The sequence below is a fragment of the Aythya marila genome, assembly GCF_965140915.1.
Source record: "Aythya marila genome assembly, chromosome: 31".
NCBI classification, from domain to species: domain Eukaryota; kingdom Metazoa; phylum Chordata; class Aves; order Anseriformes; family Anatidae; genus Aythya; species Aythya marila.
Window position 1 is genome coordinate 1,058,049 of NC_139072.1, and position 13,544 is coordinate 1,071,592.

At 60.2% G+C, this 13,544-nt stretch overlaps 2 protein-coding genes across 2 annotated transcripts in view; both read right to left on the reverse strand.

The window, feature by feature from the left end:
• Window positions 1–236: 236 nt before the first annotated feature.
• GNL3L (G protein nucleolar 3 like) lies at window positions 237–6,267 on the reverse strand. The gene is made up of 15 exons (XM_082781504.1): window positions 6,203–6,267; window positions 6,081–6,118; window positions 5,834–5,935; window positions 5,631–5,747; window positions 5,464–5,535; window positions 5,250–5,385; window positions 5,074–5,177; window positions 4,830–4,974; window positions 4,631–4,718; window positions 3,745–3,922; window positions 2,139–2,281; window positions 1,922–2,058; window positions 1,719–1,846; window positions 432–606; window positions 237–340 (listed from the first exon to the last, which is right to left on the reverse strand). Exons 1-15 carry the CDS (start codon window positions 6,213–6,215, stop codon window positions 288–290), a joined length of 1,629 nt encoding a protein of 542 aa, XP_082637630.1. The 5' UTR covers window positions 6,216–6,267; the 3' UTR covers window positions 237–287.
• Window positions 6,268–7,281: 1,014 nt separating this feature from the next.
• Window positions 7,282–13,544, reverse strand: part of HUWE1 (HECT, UBA and WWE domain containing E3 ubiquitin protein ligase 1) — a 76,122-nt gene continuing 69,859 nt past the window's right edge. The window contains exons 75-82 of the mRNA XM_082781630.1: window positions 13,024–13,141; window positions 12,806–12,946; window positions 11,187–11,474; window positions 9,981–10,086; window positions 9,593–9,710; window positions 9,308–9,489; window positions 8,548–8,738; window positions 7,282–7,394 (exon numbers count right to left, since the gene is read on the reverse strand). Of these exons, the coding sequence (XP_082637756.1) occupies window positions 7,292–7,394; window positions 8,548–8,738; window positions 9,308–9,489; window positions 9,593–9,710; window positions 9,981–10,086; window positions 11,187–11,474; window positions 12,806–12,946; window positions 13,024–13,141 (1,247 nt within the window). The 3' untranslated portion in view covers window positions 7,282–7,291. The remainder of the gene's footprint in view (window positions 7,395–8,547; window positions 8,739–9,307; window positions 9,490–9,592; window positions 9,711–9,980; window positions 10,087–11,186; window positions 11,475–12,805; window positions 12,947–13,023; window positions 13,142–13,544) is intronic.

Genomic DNA, 13,544 nt, shown 5'->3' on the forward strand with positions numbered 1-13,544 from the left:
CCCATTTCTGGGGAGGATTTTCCCATTTTTGGGGAGGAATTCCCCATTTTTGGGAGGATTTTCCCATTTTTGGGAGGATTTCCCCATTTTTTGGGGGTGCTGAGAGAGGGTGAACCCCCCAACCCCCCCCTCCCAAAACTGGCGACCTCTCTGCAACCCCCCCCAAACCTTCTAAAGCCATGGGACCCCCCCCCGACACCTCGACGCCCCAATTCTGCCGTTTTTATTCCCAAAACTCGCTTTTTTTAACCATTTTAATGCAAAAATCTAACAATAAACCTCCGTCCTCAGAGCTGCATGGCCGCCGTCAGCGTCTCCGACAGCTTGGTGGCGATTTTTTCTGGGGGGGGGACACAAAAAGGTTCCGATGGGGGCGTTTGGGGGGGGGAAAAGGGGTGAGGATTGGGGGAAAAAAGGGGTTTTTGGCTCACCTGCTCTTTTTTGCTGCTTTTTCCTCCGCTTGCCCGCGGCCGCCAGCCCCTGGCCCTGCAGCAGGGGGGGCAGCGAGGCCACTTCTTCCAAACGGGGGGCGCGGGGGGGGGCAGCCTCCTCCATGCCCCCCCCAGGCTTCGCCCGGGGCTTCAGCTCCACCGTCAGCGCGCCGAACTGTGGGGGAACTTGTCAAAACCTCCTCTGCGCCCCCAAAATCCTTCACGTGGCCCCAAAAATCCTTCACGTGGCCCCCAAAATCCTTCAGATGGCCCCAAAAATCCTTCACATGGCCCCAAAAATTCCTCACAGGCTCCAAAAATCCTTCATGGGCCCCCCGAAATCCTTCATCACCCCCCAAAATCCTTCACAGGACCCCAAAATCCTTCTCATGCCCCCAAAGATCCCTCACGAGCCCCCCAGAATTATTCTTGGGTCCCCAAAACCTTTCAAGGGTCCCCTAAAATCCTTCACCACCCTCCAAAATCCTTCAAAGGCCCCCTAAAATCCTGCATAGGCTCTCCAAAACCCTTCAAGCACCCCCAAAAATCCCTCATGAGCCCCCCAAAGTTCTTCTTGGGTCCCCAAAATCCTTCGTAGGCCCCCCAAAAATCCTTCACCACCCTCCAAAATCCTTTACAGGCTCCCCAAAACCCTTCATCATCCCCTCAAAACCCTTCATAGGCCCCCCAAAACCCTTCTTGTGCCCCCAAAATCCTTCACAGGTCCCCAAAAATCATTCTCATGCCCCCCAAAACCCTTCACAGCCCCCCCAAAACCCTCCTTGAGCCCCCCAAAACCCTTCACAGACCCCAGAAAATCCTTCACCACCCCCAAAACCCTTCCCATGACCCCCAAAATCCTTCATGGGCCCCCCCAAAACCCTTGGAGCACCCCCAAAATTCCCTCACGAGCCCCCCAAAATTCTTCTGGAGTCCCCAAAATCCTTCACCACCCCCCAAAACCCTTCCCAGGCCCCCCAAAATTATTCTTGGGTCCTCAAAATCCTTCACGGCCCCCCCAAAACCCTTCCCAGCCCCCCCAAAATTATTCTTGGGTCCTCAAAATCCTTCACGGCCCCCCCAAAACCCTTCCCAGGCCCCCCAAAATTATTCTTGGGTCCTCAAAATCCTTCACGGCCCCCCCAAAACCCTTCCCAGGCCCCCCAAAATTATTCTTGGGTCCTCAAAATCCTTCACAGCCCCCTCAAAACCCTTCCCAGCCCCCCCAAAATTATTCTTGGCCCCCCCCAAACCCCTTCAAGCCCCCCCCAAAACCCCTTCCCACACCTCCAGCCCGTCGCCGTCAGCCTCCGCGCCTCCATCCCTCTCCATGGCCTCCTCCTGCCCTTCCTCCTCCTCCTCCTCCTCCTCAGGGCACGCCGACATCTCGATGCCCTCCACCTCCACCGGGACGACTGCGGGGAACCAGGTAAGCCCCGAAAAGGGGAATAAAGTTTTTTTTTTGGGGGGGGGGACACCCCAAAACTCACCCGCCAGCGCCTCGGCGTCGCCCCGCTCCAGCGCCTCCAAATCCAGCTCCGGCCCCAAGGCGGGCAGGATCCGCGCCTCCAGCTGCGCCCCCCCCTCGTCTCGCTCGGGGGGGTGGGTGTAATAGGAGATTTTCCCGCTGGAAAATCATTTTGGGGGAGATTTATGGGATTTATAGGGCCGTGCTGCCCCCCCCCCCCCCCAGCTCCTTAAACCCACCTGGTCCAGTCGTGCAGCAGGGCCACGGCGGCGGCGTGGGGGTCCGGGAGCCCCCCCGGCCGCAGGCGGCCCTGACGTCGGGCCAAGTGGGAGAGGAATTGGCGGGGGTCGGCGCAGGGGGGCACCCCGTACAGCTCGCTCAGCTATGGGGGGGGGGCATACGGGGTCACGCTGTTAGGGTTGGGGTTAAGGGGGGGGCACCACGCAGGCCGGACCCCATAAAAATGGGGTTGAGTCATTCCCCGACAGCTCCAAATGCCATAAAAATAGGGCTGAGTCCCCCCTGATAGCCCAAAACCCCATAAAAATGGGGCTGAGCCCCCCCTAGATTACCCTAAACCCCATAAAAATGGGGCTGAGCAACTCCTAGAAAGCCCAAACCCCATAAAAATGGGGCTGAGCCCCCCCCAAACTACCCTAAACCCCATAAAAATGGGGCTAAGCAACTCCTAGAAAGCCCAAACCCCATAAAAATGGGGCTGAGTCCTCCCTGATAGCCCCAAACCCCATAAAAATGGGGCTGAGAGCTCACAGACAGCCCCAAACCCCATAAAATAGGGATGAACGCCCCCCCAACACCCCCAAACCCCCAATAATGGGGCTGAAACCTCCCAAACCCCCCCCTAATACCCCCAACCCCCCCGATAATGGGGCCAAAGCCCCCCAAGCCTCCCCCAATATGGTCAAACCCCCCCCCAACCCCACACCAAAGGGTCTGAGCCCCACCCAGACACCCCCAAACCCCCAATAATGGGTCCAAACCCCCCCAAACCCCACCCAATGGGGCCAAACCCCCCCAAACCCCACACCAAAAGGTCTGAGCCCCCCCCAGACACCCCCAACCCCCCCAATAATGGGTCTGAAACCCCCCAAACCCCCCCCTAATACCCCCAACCCCCCCGATAATGGGGCCAAAACCCCCCAAACCCCCCCCCAGTGGGGCCAAACCCTCCCAAACCCCACACCAAAGTGTCTGAGCCCCCCCCGGACACCCCCAACCCCCCCAATAATGGGGCCAAAGCCCCCCAACCCCCCCCCATGGGGCCAAACCCCCCCCCAACCCCACACCAAAGGGTCTGAGCCCCCCCCAGACACCCCCAAACCCCCAATAATGGGTCCAAACCCCCCCAAACCCCACCCAATGGGGCCAAACCCCCCCAAACCCCACACCAAAAGGTCTGAGCCCCCCCCAGACACCCCCAACCCCCCCAATAATGGGTCTGAAACCCCCCAACCCCCCCCCTAATACCCCCAACCCCCCCGATAATGGGGCCAAAACCCCCCAACCCCCCCCCCCAATGGGGCCAAACCCTCCCAAACCCCACACCAAAGTGTCTGAGCCCCCACCGGACACCCCCAAACCCCCAATAATGGGGCCAAAACCCCCCAAACCCAAATCCCAAAAGGTCTGAGCCCCCCCCGGCCACCCCTAACCCCCCCAATAATGGGGCCGAAACCCCCAAACCCCCCCTAAAACCCCCAACCCCCCCGATAATGGGGCCAAAACCCCCCAACCCCCCCCCCAATGGGGCCAAACCCCCCCAAACCCCACACCAAAGTGTCTGAGCCCCCCCCCAACACCCCCAAACCCCCCCCCCACACCCACCTGCTGGGGGGGGCAGCGGCGCAGGATGGCGGCAGCGGGGCCCAGGGGGTCCTTGAGGCGCTGGGGGGCCAGGGCCCCCCTCAGGGGGGCGGCGGCGGGGGGGGCGCCCGTTTCCATGACGACGCCGGGGCAGTCCAGCAGCTGGATGTGGCGGTCCAGCTGCACCGCCTGCAGGCACCTGGGGGCGGGGCCACGGAAAGGGCACGCCCACAAAGGGGGCGGGGTCACATAAAGGACACGCCCACGGGGGGGGGGTGGGACGCATAAAGGACATGCCCCCAAAGGGATGGGGCTGGCCACATAAAGGACACGCCCACAAAAGGGGCAGGGCCACAGGATACGCCCATAGGGGGAGGAGCCACTACAAAGGGGTGGGGCCACAGAAAGGATACGCCCACAGGGGACAGAGTCACCACAAGGGGGCAGGGCCACAGAAAGGACACGCCCACAGGGGACAGAGTCACCACAAGGGGGCGGGGCCACATAAAGGACACGCCCATAGGGTAGGAGTCACTACAAAGGGGCGGGGCCACATAAAGGACATGCCCACAGGGGACAATCACCATAAGGGGGCGGGGCCACATAAAGGACACGCCCGGGGGGGAGGAGTCACCACAAAGGGGCGGGGCTACATAAAGGACACATCCATAGGGGGAGGAGTCACTACAAAGGGGCGGGGCCACATAAAGGACACACCCATAGGGGGAGGAGTCACCACAAAGGGGCAGGGCCACATAAAGAACACGTCCAATATGGGGAGGAGTCACTACAAGGGGGAGGAGTCACTACAAAGGGGCGGGGCCAGCCCCAGCTGAGGGGGTAGAGCCAGCCCCAACAGAGGGGGCGGGGCCACACCAAGCTCCTCCCACGCGGGGGCGGGGCTTACCTGGTGACCCCCGGCATGGCCCCCACCCCGCAAACCCGGCTCCGCTTCAGGCTGTTGATGAGGCTGCTCTTGCCCACGTTGGGGTACCCTGGGGGGGAATTTTTTGGGGGAAAAAAGGGCAAATTGGATATCAGGGGAGGGAAATAAACTAGGGGGGGGTCCCGCCGTGCTGCCCGCCCCCCCCCCGAGCCCCGCTCACCCACGACACCCACGGTGATGGCCGTCTTCACCTCCCGCGAGCGGCTGTAGTTGGCCAGCACCCGCAGCAGGCAGTCGGCCCCCACGCTGCCCCCCCCGGCCAGCACCTCCTCGGGGGCCGCGGTTACCGGCAGCCGGCTCTGCTTCTGCATGGAAAAAAAACACCCCAGGGTCACGAGGGAACACCCGATTTCCCCTTTTTTCCCCCCAAATTCCCCCCCCCCCCCACGTGGCGTTGCCCCCACCAGGTTGCGGCTCTGCTGCTGCGTGCACGCCTTGAAGGCCACGGTGGGGAACTCGGCGCGCAGGTACTTGAGCCACGCCGCCACCACGTCCCGCGGCACCAGGTCTGCGGGGACAAAAACGTCACCGGGGGGGCTCCGTGCGCCCCCCCAGCCCCCCCTAAATCCCCTCCTTTTACCGATTTTATTGAGGACGAGCACCAGGCGCTGGCGGGCGCCGGCGCGGCGCACGGCGGCCTCCAGCTGGGGGCTGCGGCAGCCCTGGGGGTCTCGGGCGTCCAGCACCTCCAGCACCACGTCAGCAGCCGCCAGCACCTGGCAAAGACTCAGGGGGCTCAGCATAGAGCGAGAAAACCCCCCAAAAGCCCTAAAATACCCCAAATTAACGCTCACCTTGCGCAGCTCCCGCCCGTACTGCCGCAGCGAGGCCTCACCCTGAGCATCTGGCTGGGCTTCCATCACCTCCTGGGGGACGTTACGGGTTAATAGGTGAGGGGGGGGACCCAAAATATTGAGGGGGGGTGATATGGGGGTGCCCCCCACCCCAAAAATCGCCCTACCTTGCGCTCGAAGTCTCGCTGCCGCCGCAGGGCGTCGTGCTGCAGCCCCGCCAGGCTCCGCCGCCGGCCCAGCTCCGCGCCCCGCGCCTCCTCCTGCCGCCGCCGCGCCTCGGCCGCCTGCAGGGAGGGGGTTATTTTCAGGAATTCACCCCAAAAATCCCCTTGTATTTATTTATTTATTTACTTTTTTTGTTTGTTCTTACCCTTTTCTGCTTTCTCTCATTCTGCTGCTGGACGTGGGCGGCGAAGCGGCCGAGCTGCGGCACCCCGGGGTCCTTCTTCCCTGCTGCCTTCGCGGCTTTGCCCTAGGGGAGGAGGAGTCCATTTTTTTGGGGTGAAAAACCCACTTTTTGGGGGTTCCAGGCCCAGTTTGGGGGGTCCCAGGCCCAGTTGGGGGGGGCACAAACGCGATTCTGGGGGGTGCCGGGGCCTCCCCGCCTTGGGGCTCACCTGGAGCCGCTTCTTGCGGGCGGCCTCCACCTGGCGCCCTGCGGAGAGCGGCAGCGTTACGGGGGGGGGAGCCCCTCCCCGAGCCCCCCCCCCGAGCCCCCCAAAACCCCCCCGGGACGCACGGGACCGCGTCATGGCCGCCCCCACGCCGCTCGCCTGCCCTCTCGGCGCGCTGCTGCTGGCGTCACTTCCGGCGCGCCAGGGCAGCTTTAGCCACGCCCCCTTCGTTCGTTGCCACGCCCACCCGGACAACGTCATTCGGAGGGTGGTGTGCCTCACCCAAGATGGCGCCGCCACTACCAAGATGGCGCCTGAATCGCAACAACCACGCCCCCTAGCAACGCCGCCACACCCAAGATGGCGGCCGCACCGCCGTGGCCACGCCCCCGACCAACTATGCCACACTCAAGATGGCGGCGCCGCCACAGTAACCGCGCACCCTCGTGACACCGCCACACTCAAGATGGCGTCGTCGCCAAAGTGACAGGCACCCAGGGCACGGCCACACCCAAGATGGCGGCCGCACCATAGTAACACTGCCACACTCAAGATGGCGGCGTCACCATAGTGACAGGCACCCATGGCACGGCCACACCCAAGATGGCGTCCGCACGGACCCGCCGCCACACCCAAGATGGCGGCCAGCCCGCTAACACAGCGTCACTGCCACACCTAAGATGGCGCCCGCGCCTCGCCCCTGCCACACCCAAGATGGCGCCCCCCAAGAACGACCGGGACTGCCCTTACCAAGAGTGCACTTTTTTTATTCCTTTTTTTTTTTTTTTTTCTTTTTTCCTTTTTTTATCGTTTTTCGCTCACTTTGGGGTGGGGGAGGGGCCGAGCCGCCACTTATATATAATTTTAATTGGGGGGGGGAGGGTTCTGTGTCCCCCCCCTCCCCCAAACCTGCCCCCTGCCCCCCCCCCCTCGGGCAGGGCCCCTCCCCTCTAAGACCCCCCCCCCAAAAAAAACCTCAAACCTCACAAAAAAGAGCAAAAACCGAGGAGAAGAAAGGAAGGGGGCGGGAGGAGGGGGGGGGGGGAGGGGGGCAACGGAGAGGATGAGGGGAGAGGAGTGGGGGGGCGGGGGGGGAAGGAAAAAAAAAAAAAAAAAAAAAAAAAAGCTCAACGAAACCAAAAAATATATATATATATTTATAGCCATCTCTCGTCCCGCGCCGGGGGGGCCCGGGGGGGGGGGGCCCGGGGGGGCTACGCCAGCCCGAAGCCCTCGGAGCACTCCTGGATGGCCAAGAGCAGCATCTGCCGCAGCTTCTCGTAGCTCTCGTAGGCCGGCAGGTCCAGCTGGTTGAAGCTGGGGGGGGGGGGATTAATGGGGGGGCCCCGTGGCACCTCCCTGTGCCCCCCACTTGGTGCCCCCCAGCCCCACGTCCCCCCTGTCCTCCTGTCCTATGTGTCCCCTGTCCCCAGCCCAGCTCCTGGCCTTGTCCTTGTGGCCCCTGAACCCATGTCCCACCTCATTGTGTCCCCATCCCCATGTCCCCTTTTCCCCCATCTTTGTGCCCTCCATCCCCCTGTCCCCATATCCCGTCCCCATATCCCCATGTCCCCCATCCCCATGTCCCCTGTCCCCATATCCCATCCCCATATCCCCATGGCCCCTGTCCCCATGTCCCCTATCGCCCTGTCCCAACCTCACTGTGTCCCCATATCCCCACGTCCCCCATTCCCATGTTCCCTGTCCCTATATCCCCCTGTCCCACCTCACTGTGTCCCCATGTCCCCTGTCCCCATATCCCCTATCCCCATCCCCCTGTCCGACCTCTGTGTCCCCATCCCCATGTCCCCTTTTCCCCCCATCTTTATGCCCTCAGTCCCCCTGTCCCACCTGTGTCCCCATATCCCGTCCCCATATCCCCATGTCCCATCCCTACGTCCCCTGTCCCCATATCCCACATAATTGTGTCCCCATGTCCTCTGTCCCCATCCCCATGTCCCACCTCATTGTGTCCCCATATCCCCATGTCCCCTGACCCCATACCCTCATGTCCCACCCCATTGTGTCCCCATGTCCCCTGTCTCCATATCCCCCTGTCCCACCTCATTGTGTCCCCATATCCCCATGTCCCCCATCCCTATGTCCCCTGACCCCATACCCCCATGTCCCCTATCCCCATCCCCATGTCCCCCATCCATATGTCCCCTGTCCCCATATCCCCGTCCCACCCCATTGTGTCCCCATATCCCCATGTCCCCTGATCCCATATCCCCCTGCCCCACCCCATTGTGTCCCCATATCCCCATGTCCCCTGACCCCATATCCCCCTGCCCCACCCCATTGTGTCCCCATATCCCCATGTCCCCCATCCCTATGTCCCCTGTCCCCATATCCCCCTGCCCCACCCCATTGTGTCCCCACGTCCCGTCCCCAAATCCCCAATCCCCCCATCCCCTCCCCGTCCCCCCACGCCCCCCCCGTGTCCCCGTTTGTCCCCCTTTGTCCCCACCAGGTGTGCGCCGAGGGCAGGCGGTCGGTGGAGCGGTCGTCGCGGTGGATCTGGAATTTTTGGATGCCGTTCATGCCCTCCAGGGCGGCGAAACCCTGCAGGGGAACCTTGGACGTCCCCGTCACGAACTGCAGGAACTTGGCGCGGTCCGCCTGGTCGAAGGAGCGCAGCGCCCGCCAGAACCACTGGATCTGTGGGGTGGAAGCCTCGTCACCCCAAAAACCCTCCCCCGGGAGGATGTTTAGGGTTTTTTTGGGGGTGAAGCCCACCTGGATGGAGTTACCTTGTTGTTTGCCCCCAAAAACCCTCCCCCGGGAGGATGATTGGGGTTTTTTTTTGGGGTGAAGCACACCTGGAGGGAGTTACCCTGGTGTTTGCCCCCAAAAACCCTCTCCTGGGACAATACTTATTTTTTTGGGGGGATGAAGCCCACCTGGATGGAGTTGCCCTGATATTTGCCCCCAAAACCCTCCCCCAGGAGGATTTGGGAGGGTTTTTTTTGGGGGTGAAGCCCACCAGGATGGCGTTACCCTGGTGATTTCCCCAAAACCACCCCCAGGAGGATGTTTAGGGTTTTTTTGGGGGGGGTGAAGCCCACCTGGATGGAGTTGCCCTGATATTTGCCCCCAAAACCCTCCCCCAGGAGGATTTGGGAGGCTTTTTTTTGGGGTGAAGCCCACCGGGATGGCGTTACCCTGGTGCTTACCCCAAAACCACCCCCAGAAGGATATTTAGGGTTTTTTTTGGGGGTAAAACCCACCTGGATGGAGTTGCCCTGGTATTTGTGGTACTCGGTGTTGGCCTTGAGGTCGTCGATGTCGATGGTGGGCAGCCCCGAGATGAGCAGCTCCAGCTCCTGCTCCGTGAAGATGGAGATGAGGCGCTTGGGGATGATCTCGTAGAAACCCTCCAAGAAGGCGGCCAGCTGCTTCCTGATGGCTCCTGCGGGACGGGCAGGGTGGTCAGGGGGATTTTGGGGCTCAGACACCCCCTCAAGGGATCCCCCCGACCCTAAAAAGACCCCGAAAGGACCCCAAAAACTCACCGGTCATGCGCATCTGGCAGACGAGGTGGACGTACTCCTTCTTGTTCTCCTCCGTCACCAGCACGTTGGCTCCGTTGGGTTTTAGGTCCCGCACCTCGCACACCCCGAACTCCTGCACCTGGGGGCGGCCGGGGGGTGAAGGGGACAGCCCCGAGACCGTGGGGACACTTTGGGGACACTCCCAGAAAAGAGGGGACACCCCCGAGACAGAAGGGACACCCCCAGAAAAGAGGGGACACCCCCGAAGCAGCAGCAACCACCCCAAGGAGCAACCCAAGGAGAGCCAGGGGAGGTGTAGGGTGCTGGGGAGCCACGTTTTGGGGTGTCCCCGCGTCCCCAAAAAGGGGTGGTGTCCCCCAAATCAGTGTCCCCCCCCCTCCCCGCGCACCTCGGTGCTGAAGGTGAGGTCGTAGCCCAGGGTGGAGACGTCGTTCTCCAGCAGGTAGACCAGGCCCTGGTAGAAGTGGTAGTCCTCGCTCTCCATGTCCGTGTACCTGCGGCCAAAAATTGGGGTCGGCGACATTTTTTGGGGGGTCCCAAACCTTTTTTGGGGGGTTCAACACCTTTTTTGGGGGTTCAACCCCTTTTTTGGGGTGTTCAACACCTTTTTTTGGGGTTAAACAGCTTTTTTTTGAGGTTTCAACAGCTTTTTTTGGGGGTTCAATGCCTTTTTTGGGGGTTTTGACACCTTTCTTGAGGGGTTCAATGTTTTTTTGGGGTGTTTTAACACCTTTTTTGGGGTTCAATGTCTTTTTTTGGGGTTCAACACCTTTTTTGGGGGGTTCAACACCTTTTTTTGGGGGTTCAACACCTTTTTGGGAGTTATAATGCCTTTTTGGGGGTTTTCAATGCCCCACAAAGGGGGTCCACCACCCTAGAGTTGGGGTTTGACACCTCGTGGTTGGGGTTCCACACCCCGTATTTAGGGTTCGACACCTTATAGTTGGGGTTCAGCACCCTATAGTTAGGGTTCAACACCCCGTAGTTGGGGTCTACCACCCTATAGTGGGGTCCACCACCCCATTGTTGAGTTCAACACCCTACAGTTGGGGTCTAGCACCTCATGGTTGAGTTCAAAACCCTACAATTGGGGTCTACCACCCTATATTTGGGTCCACCACCCCATGGTTGAGCTCAACACCCTACAGTTGAGGTCTACCACCCTATAGTTGGGTTCAACACCCTATAGTTGGGCTCTACCACCTTGTAGTTGGGCTCCACCACCCCGTAGTTGAGTTCAACACCCTCCAGTCGGGCTCCACCACCTCGTGGTTGAGTTCAACGCCCTACAGTTGAGGTCCAGCACGCTATAGTAGGGTTCCAGCACCCTGTAGTTGAGTTCAACACCCTATTAGTTGGGCTCTACCACCTTGTAGTTGGGCTCCACCACTCCGTAGTTGAGTTCAGCACCCTATAGTTGGGTTCCACCACCCCGTAGTTGGGTTCAACACCCTATAGTTGGGTTCCAGCACCCCGTAGTCGAGTTCAACACCCTACAGTTGGGATCCACCACCCTATAGTTGGGTTCCAGCACCTTGTGGTTGAGTTCAGCACCCTCCAGTTGGGGTCCAGCACCCCGCGTCCCCCTCCTTACCGGACGGACTTGCCCAGGATGTGCTTGTAGAAGGAGCGGGTGAAGTAACACTCGAGCAGGCGGTTGTCGTAGACCGCCTTGGCCACGATGCGCCCCACAAACTTGAAGTAGCTGAGGTGGTTGGGGTTGCAGTGGGACGAGGGGTTGATGGTGTAGGTGACCCTGTCGCCCGGCGAGGTGCGGAACAGCGCGTACATGGGGTTGAACATCTCCCGCGAGATGATCATGTACCACTCCCGCAGCAGCCCCCCGGCGTCCTGGCCCTCCTCGCCCTCGAAGACGATGTATCTGCGGGGTGGGGAGGGGGGTCGGGGTCATGGGGGGGGCCCTAAATGGAGCCCCGCGGTGTGGGGGTGGTGTTGAGACCCCACAGACCACCCCAAATGGGATTATTGTAGAGCTCGCGTAACACAAAGCGCAAATTTGGGGTTTTGTTGACTTCTAACTTGGCCATGGGGGGAACCATGGAGCCCAAAAAATGGTCCTAAGGAACTCACAAAACCCAAAAACCAGCCCCATGGTCTCCAATATCCCCATACGTGGTCCTGGGGGACCCCATGGACCCCAAAACGTGGTCCTAGGGAACTCACAAAACCCAAAAACCAGCCCCATGGTCTCCAATATCCCCACACATGGTCCTGGGGGACCCCATGGACCCCAAAACGTGGTCCTATAGATCCCACAGAAGCCCCAAACCCAGCTCTGGAGTCCCCCAGATCCTCTAATGCAGGCTGGAAGGTCCTTGTGTACCCTCAAAAAATGGCCCTATAAATAACCCACGCCCCCCAAACCCACCCCACAACCCCTGACATAGATTTGTGGGACCACCACACACCCCAAAACCTGACCCTAAACATCTCCCACAACCCCAAACCCATCCCAGAAACCCTTATTTAGGATTTAGGGGTCACCAAGCACCCCAAAACCTGACCCTAAGCATCTCCCACAACCCCAAACCCATCCTACAATCCCTGAAGTAGACTTGGGGGACCACCAAACACCCCAAAACCTGACCCTAAGCATCTCCCACAACCCCAAACCCATCCTACAACCCCTGAAGTAGATTTGGGGGACCACCCAGCACCCCAAAACCTGACCCTAAGCATCTCCCACAACCCCAAACCCATCCCATAAACCCTAAAGTAGATTTGGGGGACCACCAAACACCCCAAAACCTGGCCCTAAGCATCTCCCACAACCCCAAACCCATCCCATAAACCCTTATATAGGATTTAAGGGTCACCAAACACCCCAAAACCTGGTCCTAAACATCTCCCACAGCCCCAAACTCATCCCATAAACCCTTATTTAGGATTTAAGGGTCACCAAACACCCCAAAACCTGACCCTAAGCATCTCCCACAACCCCAATACCCATCCCATAAACCCATATATAGGATTTAGGGGTCACCAAGCACCCCAAAACCTGGCCCTAAGCATCTCCCACAACCCCAAACCCATCCTACAACCTCCGAAGTCGATTTGGGGGACCACTGAGCACCCCAAAACCTGACCCTACACATCTCCCACCGCCCCAAACCCACTCCCTGCCGCTTGGGCAGGGTCTCAGCTGCGCCCAAATCCTTGGGGTCGTTTTGGGGTCCCCTGGGGGGGGCTCACAGTCGGTTTTTCATCTCCTCGGGGGACTTGCGGTGCAGCTCGCGGTACGAATCCTCGAAGACGTGGTCGCGGCGGACGTGCACGGCCATGTCCTCCTTGCGCAGCCCCTCGTCCAGCCGCTCCAGCTCCTGCCGAAAATACCTGGGAAAAGGGATAAAAATCAGCAAAAAAAAGAAGATTTGGGGCTGCTGAGGGGGATCCCGGAGCCAGGCCCGTACTTGCGCTTGACGTCGAAGTCGAGGACGCGGATGTAGTCGACGAGGACGGCGAAGGGGCCGTCGGCAAGGTGGGTGGTGGATTGGCGCAGGATTTGGTTCAGGACCGTCCGGTGGGTTTCTGGGGGGGGGAAAAAAGGGGTTAGGGTTTTTTTTTGGGGGGTTGGGAGGCGCCCCACAATTGGAGAAGGTGTCCCGAAATGGGAGAAGGTGTCCCGAAATGGGAAAAGGCTCCCCCCGGGGGGTTTTGGGGGGTTTGAGGGGGGAAAAATCCCCAAAAGTGGCTCTGGAGGTGGTGGGGGTTGAATAATTGGGGTGGGGACCCCTCCCCAAATGCTGCCTGGTACCCTAAATACCTTTAGGATGCCCCAAAACTATCCCTGGAGCCCAAATCCCCTCCAAAATCACCCCCAAATTGGTTCCAGACCCCCCCCAAATCCCCTCCCAAAGTCCAAGGTCTACGCCCAAATCACCCCAGACCCCCCAAATCCCCCCAAATCCTTTTCCTGTCCCCCTTAATTAGT